This window comes from Sapajus apella, unplaced genomic scaffold (assembly GCF_009761245.1).
Source record: "Sapajus apella isolate SASKATOON/1434 unplaced genomic scaffold, GSC_monkey_1.0 scaffold3, whole genome shotgun sequence".
NCBI lineage: Eukaryota > Metazoa > Chordata > Mammalia > Primates > Cebidae > Sapajus > Sapajus apella.
Window position 1 is genome coordinate 14,133,896 of NW_022436943.1, and position 27,637 is coordinate 14,161,532.

A 27,637-nucleotide genomic window follows, 5' to 3' on the forward strand; every position below is an offset into this window, starting at 1 on the left:
TCCTTCCTTCCTTCCTTCCTTCCTTCCTTCCTTCCTTCCTTCCTTCCTTCCTTCCTTCCTTTCTTTCGCCTCCCTGTGTCCATGTGTTCTCATTTTTCAACATCCGTCTATGAGTGAGAACATGCAGTGCTTGATTTTCTGTTCTTGTGTCAGTTTGCTGAGAATGGTGGTTTCCAGATTCATCCATGTCCCTACAAAGGACACCAACTCATCGTTTTTTATGGCTGCATAGTATTCCATGGTGTATATGTGTCACATTTTCCTTGTCCAGTCTATCATCGATGGGCATTTGGATTGGTTCCAGGTCTTTGCTATTGTAAACAGTGTCGCTATGAACATATGTATGCATATGTCTTTATAATAGAATGATTTATAATCCTTTGGGTATGTACCCAGTAATGGAATTGCTGGATCAAATGGAATTTCTATTTCTAGGTCCTTGAAGAAGCGCCACACTGTCTTCCACAATGGTTGAACTAGTTTACACTCCCACCAACAGTGTAAAAGTGTTCCTGTTTCTCCACATCCTCTCCAGCATCCAGTTTTCAGATTTTTAATGATCGTCATTCTAATTGGCATGAGATGGTATCTCAATATGGTTTTGATTTGCATTTCTCTAATAATCAGTGATGATGAGCATTTTTTTCATATGTTTGTTGGCCTCATATACGTCTTCTTTTGAAAAGTGTCTGTTCATATCCTTCTCCCACTTTTGGACGGGTTTGTTTGTTTTTTTCTTGTAAATCTGTTTTAGTTCTTTGCAGATTCTGGTTATTAGCTCTTTGTCAGATGGGTAGATTGCAAAATTTTTTTCCCCATTCTGTTGGTTGCTGGTTCACTCTAATGATAGTTTCTTTTGCTGTAGAGAAGCTCTGGAGCTTAATTAGGTCCCATTTGTCTATTTTGGCTTTTGTTGCCAATGCTTTTGGTGTTTTAGAAGAAAACCTAGCAAAACTATTCAGGACCTAGGCATAGGCAAGGACTTCATGGCTGATGAAACATTTTATATTAGAGATGCACCTCAGTATAGCCTGGGTGCCTTCCAGAATACAGATGGGCCCCACTCCAAGGCCAATTAGATTAGAATCTCCTGAAGTAGTAGTCAAGAATATGCACGGTTTTTGAAGACCCACAGATATTTCTGATTTGCTTGCCTTAATATAAACTACCAGGACAGTGGCAAGATCATTAGCTTTCTAGACTGATAGACCTGGAATGGAATTCCTTTCAAGTCTCTTACCTTTGTGGCTCTGGAAAATGCATTAAGTCGTTGACTCTCCATTTCCATACTTTTAAACATGGAGATATAAACACCTGCTTTGCAGGGTTCTTGTGTAGAGGTGTAGGTAAAACATGTAGGACAGAGTAAATATCTTCAGGCGTCTGATAAGTAGCTTAAATACAGAAGTGTTGGAGATTATGGCTAATGGAAGAATGCAGCCTTGACAAAATGTTTCTTTCAAATTTATTTATTTAAAGAGACAGGGTCTTGTTATGTTGCCCAGGCTGGTGAGTCAGACTCCTGCACATAAGTGATCCTCCTGCCTCAGCCTCCTGAGAAGCTGGGACTACAGGTACAAGCTACCACACTTGACTTCAAAGTGTTTTTTGTATGTTTGGTTTGGGGTTTTTTTGGAGATACGGTCTCACTTTGTCACCCAAACTGAAGTACAGTGGCATGATCATGGCTCTGCAGTCTCAAACTCCTGGGCTCAAGCAATCCTCCTGCCTCGGCCTCCCCAGTCACTGGGACTACAGGTATGCACCACCATACTGTGCTAATTTTTAATTTTTTCTCTTGTAAAGGCAGGGTCTCACTATGTTCACCAGGGTCTCACTAGGTTCTCCTGGCTTCAAGTGATCCTTCTGCCTTGGCGTCCTAAAGTGCTGGTATTTCAGACATGTGCTACTATGCTTGGCTCAAAGTGTATTTTTTAAAAACATTGAGCTGGCCTCACAAAATGTATCTGCAGCCATGACATCCAGTTTTACCTCTAACATAATGGTCAATAAAACAACAATTTTCGAGTGCTATATAAAATATAAACTGCTGAGTTATCTGGAAGTATTTTTCTAGCTCTGTGTAAAGTACTGCTGAATGCAGGATTACATATTGATTCAACAAATATTTAATGCCCATTAGGTAATAGCAAGTCCAAACAGATATACTAAAAGAACTAATTCAAAGCATGTATAGCCAATAGGAAGAATAGATAAATTAAAATATGTCCTTTAGCAACAACATTAATACTACCAAAACTACCTTTCCAATTCTAATTTTGCGTTGACATTCTACCCAGGATTTGTGACTATCTGTATTCTTGTACTCCATTTTAAAAAATACTGCTTATAACTAGAAATATTTAAAATTTTAAATATTTCTTTTGTTTTAGAAACAGTATATATTTAACATAGTAGTTTGTTGTGAAATAACGATGCTTGCTTAATTAATGAATGCTAAGTTTCCTTCCATGTCTAAGATTCTATGATTAGGGCCAGGCACAGTGGCTCATGCCTGTAATCCCAGCACTTTGGGAGGCCAAAGCGGGTAGATCACCTGAGGTCAGGAGTTCAAGACCAGCCTGGCTAACATGGTGAAACCCCGTCTCTACTAAAAATACAAAAAATAGTTGGGTGCGATGGTGCACACCTGTAGTCCCAGCTACTCGGGAGGCTGAGGCAAGAGAATCATTTGAACCTGGGAGTCAGAGGTTGCAGTGAACTGAGGTCACACCATTGCACTCCAACCTGGGCAACAGAGTAAGATTCCATCTCAAAAAAAAAAAAAAAAAAATTCTATGATTAGGAAACAAGAAATCTGTGGGATCATCAGTGAGAGGAACCTTTGACCAAAGGACTCAGCTGTTTTTAGAACTACAGCATTTCCCAGTGTATTCTGGGCACATTTCCTTTATATGAGAATGGTTTCCCAACCCCAAAGTACAAAACCTGGCAGCTTTCTGACTCAGTTAAAATTGGGCTGCCCTCTGTCATTGTCATGGTCAGATTTTCTGAACTTAACTAAAATGTGAGCAAAATTATTTTATGACGCCTACTGCTAACACTTATTTCAAATCATAACGGCACCGCTCATTAGATCTGTGACCAGGGCAGATGACTGCACTCAAGTTCTAGGTTCCTCATCCTTAGAATGGTGATGGTGACAATCGAGTAAGATTTGTCAGGAGGGTTAAATGAGATAAGGTTTGTAAAGCACTTCTATTAGCTTTTCAAACTAATAAAACCCCCGGCATATAGCAATATTCTGTAAATGTTGTCTAGTAGTTTGATTATTATTTTTCCTTCCACACAACTAGGGCCATTTTGTCCTTCAGCTCAGGAATCTTTACTGTCTCCGTAATTATCCATGCCAGGCATTTTTGCAGGAGGTATCGCTGCTTGCAGAGCAGCTGTTGAAGATGAGATGTGAACTTGGATCTGACTCAGCCCAAAGCCTAAGCACTTTCTATTTCCTCTCAACCATCACAAGGAGGAGGAAAATGCTCTGTGAGCAATACCGGCATCTTCTTTCATCTCTGTCATATTTTGGGTTTCTCCTTAAGGTTTTTACTTTTTAGGAAGGGCCCTGCAGATGCCAACAAAATGCACCACATACACACACACCCTTGGAAAATACTCTGAGGTCAGGTGTGGTGGCTCATGGCTGTAATTCCAGCACTTTGGGAGGCCGAGGCAGGTGAATCACTTGAGATGAGGAGTTCAAGACCATCCTGACTAACATGGGGAAATCTTATCTCCACTAAAAAAAAAAATACACAAAAATTATCCGGGCATGGTGGTGGGTGCCTGTAGTCCCAGCTACTCTGGAGGCTAAAGCATGAGAATCACTGGAGCCCGGGAAAGAGAGGTTGCAGTTAGCTGAGATCACGCCATTGTACTCCAGCCTGAGTGATAGAGTAAGACTCACTCTTAAAAATTAAAAACGAATGGATGATGGAGATATGGAAGGATGAAGAAATAGAACGATAGAGGGAGTATCTTCCTGGTCAGATAAGCAGATGTTTTTCACTCTGTAGTTCTTGAGGTAATACTGTCATTTTATCATTCAACCAGACAGAGGTTGAAATTGCTCTTTCAGAAGGAGCCTCTGTTTTCTACTTTTCCAGGCTTTCTCTTATGATATTTTCTCGGTATCTGCCTCTAAAAATCTTAGGTTTTCTCCCAAAGCCATGCTTTCACATAGCCAACACCCAGTTTTCTTTATTCATACAACATGTCTCTAAGTTCCTATTTCTAGTGCTAAGCACAGTATTTGACATGAAGTCCTGTTCTTTTGTTCCCCTTTGACTAATATTTGGCTTATATTATCCAGCATTTTTTCACTGATATTTTCTTTCCATAAATACATTGATGCCTGAGTGCCAGGCACCAGACCTGGGCTTGGACCTAGTCTTCAGAACTTTGTGCTTTACATCTAAATTTTATCTACATAACACACAGCTCATCTGTTGTGGATCTTTGTTCCCACTTTGTCAGCTAGGAGAACTGGAAAGGCACAAATCTATTTCAAATGGTCCATTTGAGCACTAAGTAAAATTTTTTAATTGGTATCATAAAAGTGCAGTGCATTGTGTGGAAGTTCAAACATTTTTTAGAATGAGGAGCTCACATGGCACAATTGGAAGCACTGGTGATCGCTAAAAATAAAATGCATATAAGTTTCACATCGGCTACTTATACTGTTACAAAGGGAATTAGGAGTAGTATATACAACCTTAAGAATACTTTGAGATATTGTCAACCAGACCATCACAATTGATCCAAAAATGTCACATAAAATTACCCTCAGTACTAATGCCTTAAACATTGGCAACACTTTTTTTTTAATGAAAACTGAAAATATTGCTTTAGATGGAGGCTACCACCACTGATATAATCATGTTTATAATCAATAAAATCCATTTTCTAATGCAAAAATGTGGATCTATGAGCTGATCAGTTGCTAAAATTTGAATGCATTTAAAGTTACAAACAATGGAAAAGGCCTTAAGTCTGACTCCGCCTTTAATACCCCACCTATCACTGTGAGGGCTCATCTGCACTAGCACGCTGGGGTTTATTGCAGCTTTCTGTCATCACTTACGTCATATAGGTGAGAAATGTGCTGAGGGGCTCCAGGGAATGATTCCGGAAATACTCAAATTCTCCACATAGTCTTTTCCTCATCTCAGTGTCAATTTTGGAAACAGTAAGAGGATTTGTTTGATTAGCCAAAAAGTTACCATAATCAGTAGTCTGGAGATGAATTTTCAGATCTGAAATTAAATGAAACCCCAAATCAGGTTAAAATTTGAGCATATACAAATAGCTTTTTCAACATTAGTTGAATTCATGCTAACTTAATGGTACATACATACGTATTATGTTATTAGATTTTGATATAAGGTCTAAATATGATTTAGCAACAAACATTTAATGTGAATATGGATAATCCAGCACATCACAACATGTGCTTTTCTTTTGTTTTGAGACAAAGTCTCCCTCTGTAGCCTAGGCAGGAGTGCAATCTCAGCTCATTGCAACCTCTGCCTCTGGGTTTACGTGATTCTCCTGCCTCAGCCTCCCGAGTAGCTGGGACCACAGGTGCATGCCAACAACAGGGTTTCACCACATTGGCCAGGCTGGTCTTAAACCCTTGACCTTAAGTGATCTGTCCACCTTGACCTCCCAAAGTGCTGGGATTACAGACAGGAGCCACTATGCCCAGCTCACACAAAATATTTCAATTAAAGAAACCTGGTATTATTTAGCAGGTTTAAAAAAAAAAAACCTAACAAACATCTAATCCACAAACAGGTTTTGTTCATTTGGAGATAGCTACCTGGGAAACTGTTGAGGATACTAATGCTCCATCCCAGCTTGATGGAAAAGATAAATGTATTCGTGGTAGCTATCATGGGTGTGGGGGCAGGTGGCATGGGCAGCCATCACTGCTCTGTGTCAGTATCCTTCTATTACAGATGAAGAAAATGAAGCTCAGTGGGACTAAACCGTGGCGTTATCTAATGAGATTGAAGTAGGAGATTAGTCCCCTTATTCTTATAACCCAGAATCATTTCCACCAGACCATGCCATGCATCCTTTAAATGTCATCCATTTTGGTTGCCAGGCAATTGGCTTGAACTGAATTCCCCGTTTGTGGATTGTCACTTCCTCCTGAACAAGCCATGTGTTTTCTAGCATCCATATTTCAGTAAATCCTGACCCAACACCACTCTAGAATTTCTTCCTGCACCCCTTTGCAGATTAGCTTATTATAATGTACCCTTCAAAGTCTGGTTGTAACATTAAAATAATAGTTACCAGTGACCGAGTGCTTATTAGGTACCAGGTATTGTACTAAGTTTGTATTATCTCATTTAATACTCATGGCAATTTTATAAGGTAAAAATGATTTCTATGCCTTTGTACAGATAAGAGCGCTGAAGCTCAGAGAGGCTAGTAACTTGTTCAAGGGCTGGGCGCAGTGGCTTACACCTGTAATCCCAGCATTTTGGGAGGCCAAGGCGGGTGGATCATGAGGTCAGAAGTTCAAGACCAGCCTGACCAACATGGTAAAACCTCATCTCTACTAAAAAAATACAAAAATTAGCCAGGCGTGGTGGTGATCGCCTGTAATCCCAGCTACTCGAGAGGCTGAGGCAGGAGAACGGCTTGAAGGTGGGAGGTGGAGGTTGCAGTGAGCCAAGATTGTGCCATTGCACTCCAGCCTGGGTGACAGAGCAAGACTCCATTTCAAAAAACAAAAAAATCCAAAAAAAAAACTTCTTAAAGATCACATACATTAAAAAATAAAAAAAGATCACATAGATAAACTGTGATTCAAACCCAGGTATAACTGACTTCAAAGTCACTTAAAACTTTATTTTACTGCCAACCAATGCAATTAGATTATCATTTGCTCTGTAAAGACTTAATTATCGCAGGCAGAACTATTCAATCTCACTCATCTGAATTTGAAAGTACTTTGATGAAACCTCTAGTGTAACACCTATTATAGGATATTATATAGTCTTAGGCATGTTAACCCAGAGGGCAGTTACGCTATCTTAGTTATATCTGTGACTCCTTGTGCAATACCCAACATGTAAGTGTTATTGTATATCCGAGTATCTAAAATGTTCTTGGCAACATCCAGCACACATATGGAGCTTATCAGATCTTTCATTCAAACATTTATTAAGCATCTATTATGTGCTGCCAACTACAGGAGACCCAAAGATAGACAAGATATATTCCTTGTCCCCAAGGAAACTCACTGTTTGGTAAAGGAGGAGGCAGCCACAGATGATTCAAACAATGTGTTAACTCAGTGATAAAGATAAGGTCCTTTATTTATGGGAACACAGAAAATGAGACCCAGCTTAGGAAAGTGTCTTGAAGGAGATGAGCCTTAAAATGCTATGTAAGAGTGGAGGAAGAGGGGAGAAAGAGTAAGAACAGAGGCAGGCATTTGATGACTTAGTACAGATATGGTGTGTGCGGGGAGCTTAAAGCAGTTCAGTGTTGCTGAAGCATTAAGCAGGAGAGAAAGGAATTTAAAATAGAACTCCCATATGATCTAGCAACCTCATTACTGGGTAAGTGTCTGTGTGTTATATATATATGTGTGTGTGTGTGTGTGTGTATATATATATATATATATATATAAACACACATATATATGTGTATATATATATATTGAAATCAGTATGTTGAAGAGATATCTGTACTTCTACATTCATTATAGCATTGCTCATGACAGCTAAGACATAGAAGCAACAACCTAAGTACCCATCAACAGATGAATAGAGAAGGAAAGGTAGTATAAATATACCATAGAATACAGTTTAGCCTTCAGAAAGAAAGAAATCCTGTCATTTGGGACAACTCAGAAGTAGAGAGTAAAGTAGTGGTCACCAAAGGCCAAGGAGTGGGCCAGGAGTGGTGGCTCATGCCTGTAATCCCAGCACTTTGGGAGGCAGAGGGGGGAAGATCCCTTGAACCCAGGGGTGTGAGGCTGCAATAAGCTATGATTGCGCCACTGCCCTCCAGCCTGGGCGACAAACCAAAAACCTGTCTCTACATTAAAAAAAAAAAAAGACTTAGTCGGGGGCAGGTGAGAGGGTGAAGGGTTGGAAAGATGTGAAAGGATACAAATTTCAGTTAGATGGGAAGAATAACTTCAAGAGTCCTCCTGTACAAAATGGTAACTATAGTAAATAACAATGTATTGTATTTTTAAAATCATATAGAGAGTAGATTTTGTGTTCTCACCACAAAAAAATAAGTATGTGAGTTAACACATATCAATTCACTTCATTGATAACCTATAGGTCACATTGGGCAGGCTTCCAAATTAACCCGCCGGGGGAGGTCTTATGATGCCTGTCCTTTCCTGTCCTGTCTCAGAGTAAAGAATCTTACCACAAGTCCCTCAAATTGTTGATGTACTGATTAATACATAACCTACTGACACTGAAAGGGACCTGATTTGTTTCTGAATCATCAAGTTTTGGTGACTGGTTTCTGCATCATGAAGTTTACTAATTGTCTTGCATGTAGACATTTTAGCCTGCATATCATCTGTAGCCAGTGATGATAACCTCTGTATTGTGCCCTCCAATGAAAAGAACAACCCTGGTATGAAAAGTCCTCCTCCATTCTTCCACACTTTCCCACAAAAGCCTTCCAACTCGAAGCGGACTCTGGGACACACCCTGCTTTGTTGCTGTGTCTTCCTTGATAGGGCCTCACATTTGGCTTCCAGTAAAACTTTATTGAACTATTTCTGCCTCAACAGACTTAATTTTGGTTGACACCATAATTTATACATATATTAAAACATCATAAGGCTGGACGTGGTGGCTCATGCCTGTAATTCCAGTACTTTGGGAGGTTGAGGCAGGCAGGTCACTTGAGGTCAGGAGTTCGAGACCAGACTGGCTAACATGGAAAAACCCTGTCTCTACTAAAAATATAAAAATTAGCTGGGTGTGGTGGCTCACACCTGTAATCACAGCTACTCAGGAGGCTGAGGCACAAGAATTGCTTGAATCCAAGAGGTGGAGGTTGCACCTCTTGGATTGAGATGGCACCACTGCACTCCAGCCTGTGTAAAGGAGTGAAAGACTCTGTCTCAAGAAACAAAATAAAGCCGGGCGCAGTGGCTCACGCCTGTAATCCCAGCACTTTGGGAGGCCGAGGCGGGCGGATCATGAGGTCAAGAGATCAAGACCATCCTGGCCAACATGGTGAAACCCCGTCTCTACTAAAAACACAAAAAAATTAGCTGGGCGTGGTGGCACACACCTGTAGTCCCAGCTACTCGGGAGGCTGAGGCAGGAGAATTGCTTGAACCCGGGAGGTGGAGGTTGCAGTGAGCTGAGATCGAGCCACTGCACTCCAGCCTGGTGCCTGATGACAGAGTGAGACTCTGTCTCAAAAAAATAAATAAATAAAATAAAATAAAGTAACAAAATAAAATAAAACATCATGTTGTATATGATAAATATATACAATTTTTATGTATCAATTTTAAAGGAGTGGTAGAGAAGGGGAGGTAATAATTGAAGCCAAAGAAAAAAGCAGGACTGTCCTAGGGAGGGTTTGGTGTGCCATGTTTATCCTGAGATAATAGGAAGCCACTGTGAGCTTATGAATTGATTGCTCTGGTAGCTGGGGGAGGGTGGATCTGCAATTAGGGACAATGTGGTTCTTGCAGTCTTCCTCAGTGTCTGGAGTAGATTTTGCATCGGAAATGCTGTTTATGTGACTGCAGAATTTATTTGCTCAATTACCTATTTAATCAACTTAAAACAATTCTACTTTATTGCCATGCCTTGTTTGGCTTTCATTTTGGCATTTCAGATTTGTATGCAATTTGACAGTTTGAATTCTCAGCACCAAGGAAAATTTGCCAACAGAAGTGACACAAATGGTATTTCTTTCAAAACCGTGATATTTTGCTCATGTGACATATGTTTCTTTCAAGCTAAATAACTTTCAACCCTTTCAGCTGCCAAGGGCATCCTGAAATTAAACGTCTCCGTGTTTCATACCCTGTAGGAATCTTATAATACTGTAATCAGTGAAAAAGCAAATGGAGTAGAAGGAACCTGCCTTCCCCAGCACTAAAATGATCCAAGGGATGCTTGCTTTCAGATTCTAAGAGAATCTTAGGGTCTGAAATGTACTCTAGGATGATGAGTCACTAATAACAACAGTGCTCACAGTTTTACAGTTTTCAAAATGAGTCCACTTAATTTTTTCCCTTCATTCCCCTAAATGCTTATCTAAATAGGTATGTGAGTAATAGGACTTTGTGGTGAAATAAATTTGGAAGACACAAGCTTCTTTACTGTAGGAATTGAAAGCTTTTACTACATTAAAGTGATTTCTTTGAAAAGAGTATGGGACAGAACCTCCCAAGCCACTAAAAAACAATGGGCCACCCACAGAGCACACTTGGGAAAATTACACTACTTTTTTTTTTTTTTTAAAGGCAATTTTTTTAAGTTTATTTGATATATTTGACGATCAGCGATTAGTTCTCATCCATGTTGACTGTCTGTAGATTTTTGAAAGTGGTAACAGGCACACAGGTAACCAAAGTATAGAGCTTATTTGGCGAATCTTCATCCTCATTACGTTTTCTGGACAACCGCACACGGATTCGGTATGGGACATTCCTTATTCCTTTGGCCCAGACAGCTTTGTTGAGCCTGGTATCAATGCGCACATCTGGAGTTCCCATCTCCTTCAGAGCAAATTTCCGAATCTCTTTGAGTGCCCGAGGGGCACACTTCTTGAAGCTCACTCCATGGATGCGCTTGTGAATGCTGATGGTGTATTCTCGGGTCACCACCTCGTTGACGGCAGAACAGGCCCTTTTACTTCTCGCCACCCTTCTTTGCAGGAGCCATTTTGCCGGGTCCGAGGTGGAAAGGACTACACTACTTTTTTATCTAGAGAGGCAAGTGGCGTTTTTTCTTTTTTACTAAAATAAGGAAAATGGAACGTATTCCAAACTGTAGGATTACTACCAACTAAATCAATTTAATAGGCGTCACACAGCAATAGAATAAAAAAAATAGATTCTGCTATTTTAACAAATAGAGTATATATCACATAGTGTGCCTGCGTGTATGCACTCAGAGTCATAAACGTGTGTTTCTGTGGGTTGCAGTCACTGTGTGAAGGGAATTATCTGAGATCACTTGGCTAGTGAATGAGTCAGGACAGGGAAGTTAGACTTCATAGTTATTGTCTACTAATTTGTTGGCAGACTAGTTTCAGAAAAATTATTTTTGGCTGGGTGTGGTGGCTCATGCTTGTAATCCCAACTGCTCTGGAGGCTGAGGGGGGAGGATTGCTGACCCCAGGAGTTTGAGACCAGTCTGGATAACATAAGGAGACCCTGTCTCTACTAAAAACAGAGAGGTGACTGTCTACCATTCTACCTTTTCCCACATTCTGCTGCTGCTGCTGAACTTAGGGAAATTATCTGACGTTTCTGAACTCAGTTTCCTCATCTACAAAATGGAGACAGTCTATGCTTTCAGTCAGGTGCAGTGGCTCATGCCTGTAATCCCCAGGACTTTGGGAAGCCGAGGTGGGAGGACTGCTTGAGGCCAGGAGTTTGAGACGAGCCTGGACAATATAGCAAAACCCCATCTCTACAAAAGAAAAAAAAATTAGTGGGCATGGTGGCACCCACCTGTGGTCCCACTTCTCAGGAATCTGACTGAGGTGGGAGGACTGCTTGAGCGTGTGAGGCGGAGGCTGGAGTGAGCTGTGCTCAAGCTACTGCACTCTGGCTCAGGCAACAGAGTGAGACTCTGTCTCAAAAAATTAAAAAATAAAAATAAAAAAGCAAGTAGGTAAAGAGCCAGCAAAGAGAATCCACTACAAAATATTATTTTTTCAATTGTACCCATCTATCTCCAAAATAAATTACTAAGGAATTCAGCCTTTATTCTCTAAACCAGAATTTTTCCAACCAACATATTGGAATCAACCATCAAATCTGATAATTACTCAGGCTTTTTATAAATACAACAGAAGATGTACAACCAGACACTTTTTTCTCCATTTTTGCTAATGTACTGCTATTCTCAGGGTGCTGAAACTTCATAGTCCTCATTGGTGCCTATATTACTCCAAATGCCCTGCATTTCTTCCCCGGTTTCTGCTCCTTACTCCCCTGTTTTGAATGACATCTGACACTTCGATTACCGCAGCAATCTTTGAATCAATTTTCCCAGGCTCATTTCTCCTCTGCTCCCTGCCTCAAGTTTAATCTTTCCTAAGAATTGTTTTGGTCCTGTAATGATACTGCAAGTAGCTTTGAACCACTGAAAAGTTTCAGGCAGATTAAAGACAACTTTTTAAAAATTTGTAGGGTGCTTTACCATTGCCAGAATGGTTTTAGTATATACATAGTCTCTTAACTCCCACAATAATCTCATTTCATAGATGAAGAATCTGAGGCTCAGAGAAGTAACTTGTTCCTATATTCCACACTGGCATGTTTGACTGAGAGTCATATCTGATAACACTGAATGAGGATTTGGTGTTAGCTTCAGGATCTTGAAACTTCAAATCAAACTTTCAAGGTTTTTCAGAGTTTTTCCCAGCCTGAATTCCAGCCTTATCTCCAGGTATTCTAGTATTGCAGCCTAACTGGGTTACTCCCCATCCACAAGCTTTTATGTTTTCCCTTTTAAATTCGTTTGTTTTCTCTGCTGGCCTAGAATGCCTTGACATCTTAGTTCTTCTCCTCCTGAAATCCCATTTCATTGGCCTTTTCTCAACCTATTATTCAAGATTTGGTTCACCTCCAAGTCTATCTGCTATCAACAGTTTTGAACCATTTTTGAATTTTGAATTTTTATCTAATTTTACTTATTTGTGACATCCTATCAACTACAGAGTTGTCTAGGTAGTAAATGATGCATTTTCTTTTTCTTTCTTTTTTTGAGACAGAGTCTTGCTCTGTCACCCAGGCTAAAGTAAAGTGGCACAATCATAGCTCACTGCAACCTTGAACTCTTGGCCTCTAGCAATCCTCTTGCCTTGGCCTCTCAAAGAGCTGGGATTACAAACATGAGCCACTGCATGCAGCCTGTTCTTGTTCGTACTCTCCACGCTCCAAATGCATTTTTTTGCCATGTAAATGAGCCTCAAATATTAAATTTAATTTGTGATTAAAACTTAAGACCAATATAGCAGTGGCCCCACAGAACTTCATTATACAGTCTAGTGAATGTTACTAGGGTTGAAAATCTTCATTTTAATTTTTGCTTGCCAGAACAAATATTTTCAAAATTGGTGCTCTCTGATGAAGAACAAAATCAACTAAATGGAGTCATATCCAAACATCATTACCCAAAACCATAAAATGTAAAGAACTATTTCAGGATTTTCAAAGTCTAGCAGAAGAGGGAAAACAAATTCTTGTTGTATATAAACTACAGTGCAGGGGTGTATTGTTAAGATTTACAGTTTACAAAACATCTTCAGGTATTTTGGAATGTCCCAGTGAACTGGGAGTTAGGGCAGGGAGATACCATCTAAAGATGAGATAAGAAAGCACTGAGCCAGCATTTTGGGAGGCTGAAGCAGGAGGATTGTTTGAGGCCAGGAGTTGGAGACCAGCATGGGCAAGAAAGTGAGGCCTTGTCTTTACAAATGACAAAAACATTAGCCAGCCTTGGTGGCATGCACCTGTGGTCCCAGATACTTGAAAGACTAAGATGGGAGGATCACTTGAGCCTAGGAGGTTGAGGCTGCATTGAGCCCTGATCACCACACTGCACTCCCTAGCCAGGGCAACAGAATGAGATCCTGTCTCAAAAACAAACAAACAACAAAAAAAAAAAAAAAAAAAAAAAAAAAGAAAAAAAAAGGAAAAAGAAAAAACCAAAACAAACAAACAAACAAAACGCCATGTTAAAGGTTAAGCAGCTTGCTTAGAATCCCAGGAGCCATAAAGCAGAAGATCCAGGACTTGAACCCAACATGCAGATATTCCCAGCATGTATTTTCAGATTCTTACTATGTGCAAAATACACTCTTAGGTTTAGGGAGGTAGGAGAGGGAAAAGTTTAAGGTATAGTTTCTGCCCTTAAGAAGTTTACAGGCTGGGTAGTCGGTGGCTTATGCCTATAATCCCAGCACCTTGGGAGGCCAAGGTGGGCAGATCACTTGAGCTTAGGAGTTCGAGACCAGCCTGGGGAACATGGTGAAACCCTATATCTACAAAAATACAAAAATTAGGAAGGCACAGTGGCCCATCCCTGTAGTCCCAGCTACTCAGGAGGCTGACATGGGAGGATCGCCTGAGTCCAGGAGAGGTGGAGGTTGCAATAAGCTGAGTTCATGCCACTGCCTTCCAGCCTGGGTGTCAGAGCCAAGACCCTGTATTGAAAAAAATATAAAAGCTCGCAATACAGCAGATAGAGCCATATATTCATTTATCAGTTAAGCTTGTAACTGCAGCAGCCTCGGAGCTAGAAAAACAAATGAGGCAAACGTTCTGCCTCAGGATGACACATCTATGCAAATGTCACAGATGTTATACAGAATTAGGTTCATTACAAGGTACAATGGAGCATAAAGTTGAAGCTTGTCAATTCCACCCCACCATAGATACAGTAAAAAAGAGCTTACAGAGAAAGTGACTTAAATGGAGACTTTTAAGGGAGATGGTCACTTTCCAGGGACATGGGATAAGGAATGGAATTTGTGATTGAAGAAGCAGCTTTAGAAAAGGCAGAAGCATTCTGAGGAAGGGCTTACAAGGTAGATCAACCTTCTAAGCACAGTGCCATTTATCTTGCCTGATGGAAGCTATTGATATATGTATGTGTGCATGTTTTTTTAAACAGGAAAGAGACAGAATTGGATATGTCTTTTTAATACAAGTGGGAAAAAGTGCTATAATTAGAGGTACAAATAATGTCTAAGGAAGCACAGAAGGCTCTTTGAAATCAGTCAGTCTCCTATATGTTATTCTGAAATTAAAAATAAGTAATAGAGCTGGGTGCAGTGGCTCACGCCTGTAATTCCAACACTTTGGGAGGCTGAGGCCGGCGGATCACCTGAGGTCAGGAGTTCGAGACCAGCCTGATCAATATGGTGAAACCCCATCTTTAAAAAAAATAATAATAATAAGTAATAGGTATATATCTGGGTAAACAATGACAGGCCCCTATGCTTGTCCCTCACCCACCCGCCACCCCTTGCCACTCATTCCTAGCTTCACAAAACCTCTATTTTTAGTTTCTTTTTAATCCTTTCACAGTTTTTTTGTATATTGGCAATCATATAGGAAGTATATTTTTAAAATTTATCCCCCTTTTTATTAAAGAGTACCATGCCACACCTGGTTCTTTCCCTCACTATTCTTAATGTATCTTGGTAATCTTTCCATATTTCTCCTTTTAGAGTGCTTCCTGATGCATTTTTCCTTTTATATGCAGAATATTCCATGATGTGAATGTTCCATAACTTACTTAACTTATTCCTGGCTGGTTGTGGTGGCTCAGGCCTTTAATTCCGGCATGTTGGAAGGCCAAGGTGGTAGGATTGCTTGAACCCAGTTTGAGTCCAGCCTTGGCAACATAAGACCCTGTCTCTATTAAAAAATAAATTTTAAAAAATGAAAACTTATTTTCTGCAAAGGGACACTTGATTTGTTTCCATCTTTTGCGATTCCAAAGTATGCCACATAAAGGCTGAGCATGGTGGGTCACACCTGTAATGTCAGCACTTTGGGAATCTGAGGCAGGTAAATCACTTTGGGAGTCTGAGGCAGGTTAGTAAGACCTGCCACGGCCAATATGGTGAAACCCCATCTCCACTAAAAATACAAAAAATTAGCCAGGCTTGGTGGTGCATGCCTGTAGTCCCAGCTACTCGGGAGGCAAAGGCAAAAGAGTCACTTGAACCTGGGAGGCAGATGTTGCAGTGAGCCAAAATTACACCACTACACTCCAGCCAGGGCAACAGAGTGAGACTCCATCTCAAAAAAACAAAACAAAACAAAAAACCCAAAAAACTATGTCACATAAAGAGTCTTGTGCAACTGTCATCTCACATGTGTGTAAGTTTGTCTATGGGACTTGGAATTTCTGGACAAAGCATTTGGAATTTTGGTAGGTACTGCCCAATTCCCATCCTTAAGGGATTCTCATTTTTCTAATATTTTTATTCTTCAGAGTAGAATTATTTTTAGGGCAGGGACTCTATCTTGTTCATCTTTACTTTCTTGGACCTAGCTAGAAAGTACTTACTAGATGGTGTTGAATTCATTCCTATCTGAAGACACAGTTGGAGAAGCTCTGAAGCTCAAGCCCCTTGAAAAGGGGCACCATTGTTGGTGAGATATAATCAGCTTCCCTCATTCCCTTCCAAACCAATTGTGGCAAAGACAAAGCAAATACTTAATCCAGGCTGGCGGCTCATGCCTATAATCCCAGCACTTTGGGGGGTCAAGGTGGATGGATCGCCTGAGGTCAGGAGTTTGAGACTAGCCTGGCCAACATGGAGAAACCCTGTCTCTACTAAAAAAAAAAAAAAAAACAAAAAAACAGAAAAACAAAATTAGCCTGGCATGGTGTCGCATGCTGCGTAATCTGAGCTACCTGGGAGTCTGAAGCAGGAGAATCGCTTGAACCTGGGAGACAGAGGTTGTAGTGAGCCAAAATCATGCCATTACACACCAGCCAGGGCGACAAGAGCTAAACTCCATCTCAAAAAAAAAAAAAGACTTAATCCAGAAACATCTCCCACATTTCTCCCACATCTTGAGAGCCAGTGGACACTGCTTTCATATGTCTTAGAAAAGGCCACTTACTATTAAACTTTAAGTATTCATTTACTATTTTGTCTTTTTTGAGGTAGGAAGAATACTTTTTTTTTTTTTTTTTTTTTTGAGACGGAGTCTTGCTTTGTTGCCCAGGCTGGAGTGCAATGGCGTGATCTCATCTCACTGCAACCTCCACCTCCCCAGTTCACGAGATTCTCCTGCCTCAGCCTCCTGAGTGGCTGGGATTACAGGCACATGCCACCATGCCCAGCTAATTTTTGTATTTTTAGTAGAGGCAGGGTTTCACCATATTGGTCAGACTGGTCTCAAATTCCTGACCTCGTGATCTACCTGCGTTGGCCTCCCAAAGTGCTGGGATTATAGGCGTGAGCCACCACACCTGGCCAAGGGAAGAATATTTTCAAAAGTCTTATTTGTAATTTTTAAAAATTCTGATGCAAACAGCAGTGTAATTTTTAAAAAGAATATCCTGTGCTCTTTTAAAGTTATTGTTTAGGTTCAAAGTCACTTTTAAAGACCCTAAAGGTTCTTTACAGATACAACCTTAAAGCAATACCAGTGACAATGACAATGAGAACTAATTTCCTTCTTCTGTACCTAAGAAAGACTGAGTCACAGTGGATCCAGAGACTGAATCAAGTCATAATTAGTCAGGGGCAGGCCTCGGAATACATGAGTATTTCTTACCCACTTATACACAAAAGCACATTATGAATACTAACACTTTTCAAAGCTTTGCCGGACGATCTTTATTTTCTCTCTTCTAAAATTACTCAAAACCTTATATGTTCCTTGCAAGTTGTTCTAAAACAATTTGTTGATATCAGAACACTTTCCTTTTAAAGACCAGATGACTTAAAAAGACTAAAAGCAAATTTAATCTTTGCCAAGTTAGCTTTTCTTTTATAGAAAGTGCCTGCTTCAACATATGGTATTAGAATGGCACAGTGTAACCTGTTCTTTATTCATAGTTTGCATGGTGTGTATTTTGTGCAAAAGCAAACTGAAATCCTTAAGCCCTTAACTTCTATCCCAAGAGGTGTCCTTGATTTCTTCTCAACTTTGAATCTAGGTCCAGGCGGACTGAGTCTCCCTAAGTACATTCACAGATGCAACAGTTACACTGCTGTTCACACACCATTTATTTCTCAACGTCCTATGAAACAATCAGGTAGAACACTCATTATTTTCTATTTCAAGATGGAGTAGACATCAACTCAACACAGACCTGTTCCTGTATCTTCAATTTATACTCAGGAGGCAATGGGATATTTTTGCGGAAATGGAGACACAGATATCTCTATCCATCCACCATCACTGACAGCCTGTTAGGTGGTCACAGCCATTCTGAGCCCCAGTGTCCTCAGCTAAGGGAGGACGTGAAATTCTTGCATAGATTTGTTTTCTTAGCAGTCATGATAACCCAAATATGGTTTAATGACTCATACCTGATATTTCTGGGAGTCTCTCAACAGTAGATTGGCACACAGATTCAAATGTAGTTGAGAAACGAATAGTTGAAAAAAATATATAGGATTGGGAAGAGAGAGGTAGAACTCATGAGACACAGTGACAATAAAGCAATAGGGCACAGGCTGGGTGGCTTCGGGTGGTTTATCGTCACCTGACACTGCGTGGGAAATTCTGCAGATGCCTGCTTGTGTGTGTTTTTCAAAACACAAGCTTTATTCTTGAGGTCTCTGAGAGGGGTTGAAACCTTTTCTTCTCTCCCAAACTGAAAATGAAGATAACGGATTCTGCTAACAGTCTGCGCAGAGGAAAGAATCTGTTAATCTCATGTCTTCCTCCTTCTATCTGTCCCCTTCCCTCAACAAATCTTTGGATTAAAAGGGACCTCAGCAGAAAATATAAGGAACAATTTTTAAATTTCTGATTTTTATCTTTTTACTTTCTAGAATTATTATTATTATTTTTTTTTTGAGACAGGGTCTCACTCTGTTGCCCAGGCTGGAGCACAGGGGTGCAGTCACAGCTCATTGCAGCCTCAACCTTTTGGGCTCGAGACATCCTCCTGCCACAGCCTCCCAAGTAGCTGGGACTACAGACATGTGCCACCATGCCCAGCCAATTTTAAAAATTTTTAGTAGAGACAAAGTCTTGCTATGTTGCTCAGGCTGGTCTCAAACTCCTGGCCTCAGGCAATCTTCCCACCTTGGCCTCTCAAAATACCGGGATTACAGGCATGAGCCACCACACCCAATCTGTTTTCTAGAATTTTTTCTTTTTTTGAGACAGAGTTTCACTCTGTCACCCAGGCTGGAGTGCAGTGGCATAATCTACGTTCACTGCAACCTCTGCCTCCCAGGTTCAAGCATTCTCCTGCCTTAGCCTCCCGAGCAGCTGGGAATACAGGTGCCTGCCACCACGCCCGGCTAATTTTTTCTAATTAGCCAGGCATGGTGGCAGGCACCTGTATTCTCAGCTGCTCCGGGAGTAGAGACGGGGTTTTGCAGGCATGAGCCACCTCTCCCGGCCTAGAATTCTTTAGATGGCTTTAGATATGGCTTCCCTTGATTAGCTGAATCCTTTTGTGAGCAGGCTTTTTTTTTTTTTTTTTTTTTTTTTTTTATCACAAAGATATTTTATGTATTCCTTGCATTTAAATTTGCATTCCTTAGCTCATTTAAGAGCTTGGCTGAAAGCTAAATAAAATTCATTAAAATGGCTTCTCTCAGCAACACTTAGCCCTGTGTTCTTTATTTTATGCGGATTTTCTATACATGATTAAAATTCTCCAGTCACCAAGTTCCCATTTTAATATGCTGAAATGATTTAGGATTTGGAGTTTTACTGTAATTACTCGTAGCCAACAGAATAAGTTATCTGAAAGGCCCTTGCTGTTTCCAATGCTAATGGAAGGCAGGGTTTGTCCTAACTTGGGTGGTTCTGTCTGAACTCTGGCTTTAACTGGTCAGAATCATAAACAAGTGGCCTCAGGACCCTTCAGACCTACCTGAAGAGCTGCAAAGTCACCTTTAGAAGGTTCTTCGGTTCATTTTTGCCTTTTAGTACCCTTTCTAAGAGGCTTTATTCTTAGTGCTTTCTTGCCTTTTCTAGAACAATCTGGAAGCTTTAAAGCACCTTATTATTGACCTATATGGTTTTATAAGTATGTTTCAAAATGAGTGAGTGTAGCTGTTTTTAATAATAAAAATGCTGTTATAGATGTGGAATCTTTTGTAAGGTTTTTGGGGAAAAAATGTGGTTTAGAGATACTTTCCATTTGTTGAGTACTTATTGATTATAATTGAAAATGCTTAGGCTCAGAGGCTTGGAGCCGCAGACCACCTACCTAGGTACGGCAAAAGTCAAATCCAGGACTTTGAATATAGGGCTGGCCCCACCAGTGACGTCTCTTGATTTTTTTTTAACTTCAGTGAAAAGTAAACTTCAAAATCTTAAATCAACAGATACTGAGAAATGTGATAGAATATATTCCATAGGACAAGGTTTTAAATATATATATTTTTTCCTTGTCATAGATCCCTTGGCAGTTTGGTTAAGCTGTTCTCCAAATAATGTTTAGAAATATGTAGAATGAAAATACACAGGATTACAAAGGAAACCAAATATTTTAAAATATAGTTACCAAAATGTCTTTAAAATGTATAAGAATCTGGCTGGGCGTGGTGGCTCACGCCTGTAATCCCAGCAATTTGGGAGGCCGAGGGGCAGATCACCTGAGGTCAGGAGTTTTAGAACAGCCTGGCCAACATGGTAAAACTCGGTCTCTACTAAAAATACAAAAATTAGCCAAGCCTGGTGGCAGGTGCCTGTAATCCAGCCACTCAGGAGGCTGAGGCAGGAGAACAGCTTGAACCCGGGAGGTGGAGGTTGCAGTGAGCCAAGATCACATCACTACACTTCAGCCTGGGCAGCAAGAGTGAGACTCCACCTCAATAAATAAATAATAAAGGATGAGTGTATTATCTAACTTCAAAATAGAGAAAACATATATGACATTACAAGGTATCTGCAAGACTTTAAAGGGATCTGAAAACATTGAATTTTTGTTGGTGGTAATGCTACAGATACTGCTTATTTTAACCACTGTGATTTGCTGTCTACATTCGTAATGAAGATGTTATATTTCACTTAGAGGTTAGAAATAGAGATGGAATTTTTTTTCTTCATTCAAGTTTGTAGACTCCAGAAATCTGGACAGCAGGAATAAGGATCTACTCAGAATTCTCCAACCGTAGGATTATGTTTTTCTCTCCATGCTTCTGGAGAGCTACATCATTTCCTTTCTTTTCTTTTTAAAGGGTGAGAAGAGCTACACTTACCTTCTAGGGTCTCACACTGGACTAGGTTGATGTAGTCCTGCTGGGTCAGGAGGCTCGCCTTACATCCTCGAACCAGGCCCTCCAGGTAGCCATGGTCCACATTGAAGTACAGCTCTGCACCTTCCAGCATGGGGGAAGAGCCTGCAGCCAAGGCAAGGTGAAACAGCTCTGTAGTCCTGGACGGCCCCTGAAGACTTGACGCCAGCCTGGGAAAAGTTCGAGTAATTATCAGGCAGCACAAGCGATCTATCAGGTGATAGTCAGGGTTTGTGTGACTAGTTTCCTCCGGTTTCAGTGGCTCTCAGCACAGCACACTCAGCCCTGTTTTTACAGCAACAATGAATCAGCCAGATGACCCAAGTAGACCCAGGCAAAAAACCACCATTGGGATAGAGAGATGTGAGGGTCAGGAGAGGATCCAGGCTCAATTCTCACCAGCCCACAGTTAAGACCCTTCCCAGCTTTGCTACTGGGAGGCTTCAGACTCCTGAGTGTTTTGTAAGCATTCCTAGCCCCAGTTGAGCTTTCAACTGTAATTTACACTAATCCAAAATTCTTTAAGGATTATTAATAGGAACAGAGGGTATTTTAATAAAAATAATTTAATTTAGGCCAGCATGGTGTCTCACCTGTAATCCCAGCACTTTGAGAGGCTTAGGTGGGCAGATCACCTGAGGTCGAGACCAGCCTGACCAACATGGTGAAACCCTGTCTCTACTAAAAATACAAAAATTAGCCAGGCTTTGTGGCGCATGCGTGTAATCCCAGCTACTCAGGAGTCTGAGGCACGAGAATTGATTGAATCTGGGAGGCAGAGGTTGCAGTGAGCCAAGATCGTGTCACTGCACTCCAGCCTGGGGGACAGAGTAAGAATTATATAAATAAATCAAATGTGACTAGGCAGTTTGAAGAGTTATGAGAAGCTAATTCTGCTACACAGTTCATTTTTAGGACAAATGGTCAGAAATGTCCTAAAATTGCCAAAGGCTGGTAGCTGCTTTCTAGCCAGTCTAAGGGCATAGCCCAGGAAACAATCCTGGAAGCAGATACGCAAGGCTGTAATTCTATAATAATAAGCCACTACGTCTGCAAAATTGGACTGTTTATAAGGTACTCTATTTTCTTTTTCCCACTTCAATCTCATGATTACTCTGTGATGCGGATCTGCATGGACAGTATTATTACTTAAATCACAAATAAGGAGCCAGCCTTCAGAAGCTGGGAGGCAGCTCAAAATGCACAGCTGGTGGCCGGGCGCAGTGGCTCACACTTGTAATCCTGGCACTTTGGGAGGCTGAGGAGGGCAAATCCCAGGATCAGGAGATCGAGACCAACCTGGCCAACATGGCGAAATACCGTCTCTACTAAAAATACAAAAACTAGCTGGGCGTGGTGGCACATGCCTGTAACCCCAGCTACTGGGGAGGCTGATGCAGGAGAATCACTTGAACTAGGGAGTCAGAGGTTGCAGTGAGCTGAGATTGCGCCACTGCACTCCAGCCTGGTGACAGAGGTTCCATCTCAAAAATAAAAATAAAAATAAAAATAAAAATAAAAATAAAAATAAAGCACAGCTGGCAATACAGTAAGTATTTAATAAAGATGGGACTTGTGTTGAGTTTCATGCTCTGAAAGGAGTGCTTGTTCTTCCATACGCTATATTTAGCTAAAAAATTATGTCAAATATCCTGAATGTTATTTGCATATACAGTGTTTTATATATATTGTGTCAAATACTTAATTGGAACTAAAGTGCCAGAAATTCTCCTGTCTCTATCACAGTATTTCCACACTGTTTGGGAGAAGCTACGTAAGATGGAATCAATGTAAATTCCGCTTTGATTGTTGAAAATCACAGAGAGTCAGACTTACCTTTACATAGTGCCCAGACTTTAAAAGTATTCAGTAAATACTAGAGGCTCTCATTATTATGTTATCATTCTCTACCCCACCCACTGCAATTCCACCAACCTTAAACACCCTGAATGTGTTTTTTGTTCAATCAATCACTTACTTATCACTTTTGTGGTCTAAAGGTGGTTACATATCAGCACTTTTATAAAGATAAAACTAATACGAACTTAAATAAGTTATAAACACCAAGCTTACCTTTTCCTAATTATTTTACTATGTTACTATTTTTTTTTTCATTTATTTATTTTATTGCATTTTAGGTTTTGGGGTACATGTGAAGAACATGCAAGATTGTTGCACAGGCACATACGTGGCAGTGTGATTTGCTGCCTTCCTCCCCATCACCTACATCTGGCATCTCTCTCCTTGCTTACTTGAGGTTATTATGTCTATTGTATCTGTAAGGTAGATACTCTATATAATGACGTGCTGTCATGCGTCTTTTCTCGACTCTGAGTTTAATGACATAATGATGGTAGCTTGCAGCAGACTATAGCAGGAATGAAATATTTACACCATGAAAATGGGCAAATGCTACAAGTCAGGGCTTGGTTCATTGTTTGGTTAACTGTCCAGTCTTTTTTTTTTTTTTTTTTTTTTTGAGACGGAGTTTCACTCTTGTTACCCAGGCTGAAGTGCAATGGCGCGATCTCGGCTCACTGCAACCTCCGCCTCCTGGGTTCAGGCAATTCTCCTGCCTCAGCCTCCTGAGTAGCTGGGATTACAGGCATGTGCCACCATGCCCAGCTAATTTTTTGTATTTTTAGTAGAGACGGGGTTTCACCATGTTGACCAGGATAGTCTCGATCTCTTGACCTCATGATCCACCCGCCTCGGCCTCCCAAAGTGCTGGGATTACAGGCTTGAGCCACCGCACCCCGCAACTGTCCAGTCTTAAGAAAGTGATGGAGAAAATGTTAATAAAGCAAATTCAAAGTATGTAATGTTTATAACCATTATAATGTGAACTGCAGAAAATTTAAAGAAATGTTCTTTCAGTATTTAAAAACTGTGACCTGATTCAGCAAGGAAGCCACTCACTTTATGAAAAACAAGTGAAGTTTTGACATACATCTTCATTGTTTCACTTTATATTACTCTTTAATGTAAATAAAAATAGTAGCCAACATTCGTGTTGGATATTCACTTATTTGTCAACTGCAAGTATAGGTTGGATACAGATAGAAGAATTGAACAAACAAAAATCAATTAAAAAAGGAATTTTGTTGTTGTGTGTGCAAAACAACTTTCCAATTTGCCATATTTTACATGTATATATAGAGACAAGTTTCAATGCGTCTTTAAAATGATAGTCACCCAACATTTTTTGCTATTATGAAATTGCTGGGTAAGGCAGCAAAATGCTCCCCCTTCTCTTCACATTGTCCTTCTCATTTGGCAGAAGCAAAAATGTCTCACTCCTGCAAAAGGTACTTATCATAAATGCCATCAAGAGTGGGCTTTGGTGTGTGACGGGCATGAGTTTGTGACTTCCTCTCTCTGATGGCCCCTGTTTTCATGTGTAAAGTGGAAATAATAACACCTGCCTCACAGGTTGTTGCAAACATTAAATAAGATAAAATCTTTAACATGCTTAGCACAGGTGGGCATGTGTGCTGAGTATTTGGTGAAGGAAAGCTACAGTTTTAGTTACCCGTGGTCAACAACAGTTTGAAAATATTATATAGAAAATTCCAGAGATAAACAATTCGTAAGTTTTAAATTTTGTGTCATTCTGAATAGTGTGATGAAATCTGTCTCTCGCCAGTACCCCCCCCCCGCCCCTCGCCAAACTGCAGAACGTGAATCCTCCCTTTGTCCTCCAGGCTATAGGCACCCCCTGCCTGTGAGTGACTTAGTAGCCATCTCAGTTATCAAACCAACTGTCAATGCAGTTGTTTTGTGTTCAGGTAACACTTATTTTACTTAATAATGGACCTAACATGCAAGAGTAGTGCAACTGATTTATAGATAAATTTTAAATTGCACTGGTATGCATGTACAGGAAAAAGCAGTGTTTGGCATCCATTAGGGTGGATTAGGAGGGACTATTGTACAAAAACCACTGTAATCACATTTATTTATTTATCGAGAAGGAGTCTTGCTCTGTCCCCCAGGCTGGAGTGCAGTGGTGCGATCTCGGCTTATGGCAACCTCCGCCTCCTGGGTTCAAGCAATTCTCCTGCCTCAGCCTTCTGAGTAGCTGGGATTACAGGCGCCCGCCACCACTCTTCACTAATTTTTGTATTTTTAATAGAGATAGGGTTTCACCATATTGGCCAGGCCAGTCTCGAACTCCTGGCCTCAAGTGATCTGCCCGCCCTAGCCTCCCAAAGTTCTGAGATTACAGGCATGAGCTACCACGCCCAGCCTGTTATCACTTTTAGATTGATTTTTTTTTTCTCGTTTCTTAGATGCTATTCAGTAATTAGATTGAATTTCTTAAATCCAGGAACAGTGCCCATACATTTTTCATTTTTCTTTTTTTTTTAGAGACAGGGACTCACTGCCACCCAGGCTGGAGTGCCGTGGTGCAATCATGGCTCACTGAAGTCTTGAACTCTTGGGCTCAAGCCATCTTCCCACCTCAAGCTCCTGAGCCGCTGATACTACAGGTGCACACCAACAGTCCTGGCTCATTTTTCTCTCTCCAGTGCTTAGCAGCATGCCTTGTGGGGTGGAGGGGGACAGAGAATTCAATACTAATTTTGTAAATTGACTAGAGTCAGAGTTTTAAAATGACTTAAAATTATTTTTACAGAATCTTTAATTCTCTGTTTCTCTAGGAAACATTACACTTGGTAAGTGTATCTGAAGAATGAAGGTATTTTGTGGTTTCATAGCATAATGTACATACATATATAATTGTGTATGTGTGTATATCTGTATAGGATTTATTGTGACTTTCTATCAATTTCAGGGGCTCCCAAGAGTCATTATCTTAATAGCATTATAGGATCAATTTATTCTGCAAGAAATGAAGATATTCCTTGGAGAGGCATAGTGTCTGTTATTCTGAGCATAACAACTTTCTTGATGCAGTAGGTTTTTTAAAGCACAATGAGAAAGCAAAGGAGAGGAAGGCTGCTTCCTACACACATACCTCTGATGTCTTCGATGCAGCTAAGGTGGTCCAAAGCCTTGCCAGCTCTGAAGTAGTTGTCTGGGTGGACAGTCATATCCACCCTCAAACAGCCCCTGGGAGCATCTTTAGAGGCATTATGTGGTGGTACACAGCGCTCCTCAGAGCAGATCTATGATACCATTGTTAATAGCCAATCAAAGGCCAGGTCAAAGCCCTTTCCTAGGACTATCAAACAAACAAACAAAGTTTAAAACTTTTTAGGTTGGGTACAGTGTCTCACACCTGTAATCCCAGCACTTTGGGAGGCTGAGGCAGGTGGATCACTTGAGCATAGGAGTCTGAGATCAGCCTGGGCAGCATGAAAACACCATGTCCTTACAAAAAATACAAACAAGCAAAAATTAACTGGGCGTGGTGGCAAATGCCTGTAGTCCCAGCTACTTGGGAGACTGAGGTGGGAGAATCGATTGAGCCCTGGAGGTTGAGGCTTCAGTGAACCTTCATCGCACCAGTGCACTCCAGGCTGGGCAACAGAGTGAGAAACTGTCTCAAAAACCAAAATCAAAAACAAAAAATAATCCCAAAATAAACAAACCAAACAAAAACAAACTTTTAAGCATTTTATTATGGAAAATTTAAACATGCACGAAAGAAAACACTACTATAATTAACACTCACAGATCTATCACCTAACTTCAATAATTATAGACTCAGGGCCAACCCTGTGTCAGTTATGCCAGGGGTCAATAAAGTTTTTTCTGTATAGGTCAGGTAAATATTTCAGGAATTACTTGGGCATCCATCTCTGTTGAAACGACTCAACTTTGCTATTGCAGTGGAGCAGCAGCCATATATCACATAAATGAACGAATGTGACTGTGTTCCAGTAAAACTTTATTTACAAAAACAGGTTGTGGGTCAGATTTGAATCCTAGGGTAGAATTTGCCAGCCCCTGATCTATATATAACTTTGGTCACTTTCTTCCCACCCTGAATTATTTTCAAGTAAAACCAAGATATAATATTTTATCCATAAACATTTAAGTATCTCTAAAAGATAAAGATCCTTTTGCAATATTATCACAATTCTATTAGCATACTTGAAGTTAGTCCTTAATATCAACAAAATCTAGTTTGGGCATGGTGGCTCATGCCTATAATCCCAACACTTTGGGAGGCCGAGGCAGGTGGATTACCTGAGGTCAAAAATTCGAAACCAACCTGGCCAACATGGCAAAACCTCATCTCTACTAAAAATACAAAAAAATTACCTGGGCATGATGGCGGGTGCCTGTCGTCCCAGCTACTCAGGAGGCTGAGGCAGGAGAATCGCTTGAATCCAGGAGGCAGAGCTTGCAGTGAGCCAAGATCACGCCACTGCACTCCAGCCTGGGCAACAGAGTGAGACTGTCTCAAACAAACAAGCAAACAACAACTACAACACCCAAAATCTAGTCAATGTCCAAATTTTCTCAATTGTCTCATAGTTTTTATTTT

The 27,637-nt window shown here is 40.6% G+C and overlaps 1 protein-coding gene and 1 pseudogene across 1 annotated transcript in view; both read right to left on the reverse strand.

Annotated features, from left to right (window-relative positions):
• Positions 1-21,409, reverse strand: part of ATP6V0D2 (ATPase H+ transporting V0 subunit d2) — a 54,972-nt gene extending 33,563 nt beyond the window's left edge. The window contains exons 1-2 of the mRNA XM_032249996.1: positions 21,142-21,409; positions 5,105-5,276 (exon numbers count right to left, since the gene is read on the reverse strand). Coding sequence (XP_032105887.1) covers positions 5,105-5,276; positions 21,142-21,271 — 302 coding nt within the window. The 5' untranslated portion in view covers positions 21,272-21,409. The remainder of the gene's footprint in view (positions 1-5,104; positions 5,277-21,141) is intronic.
• LOC116531286 lies at positions 10,532-10,943 on the reverse strand (annotated as a pseudogene).
• Positions 21,410-27,637: the final 6,228 nt, after the last annotated feature.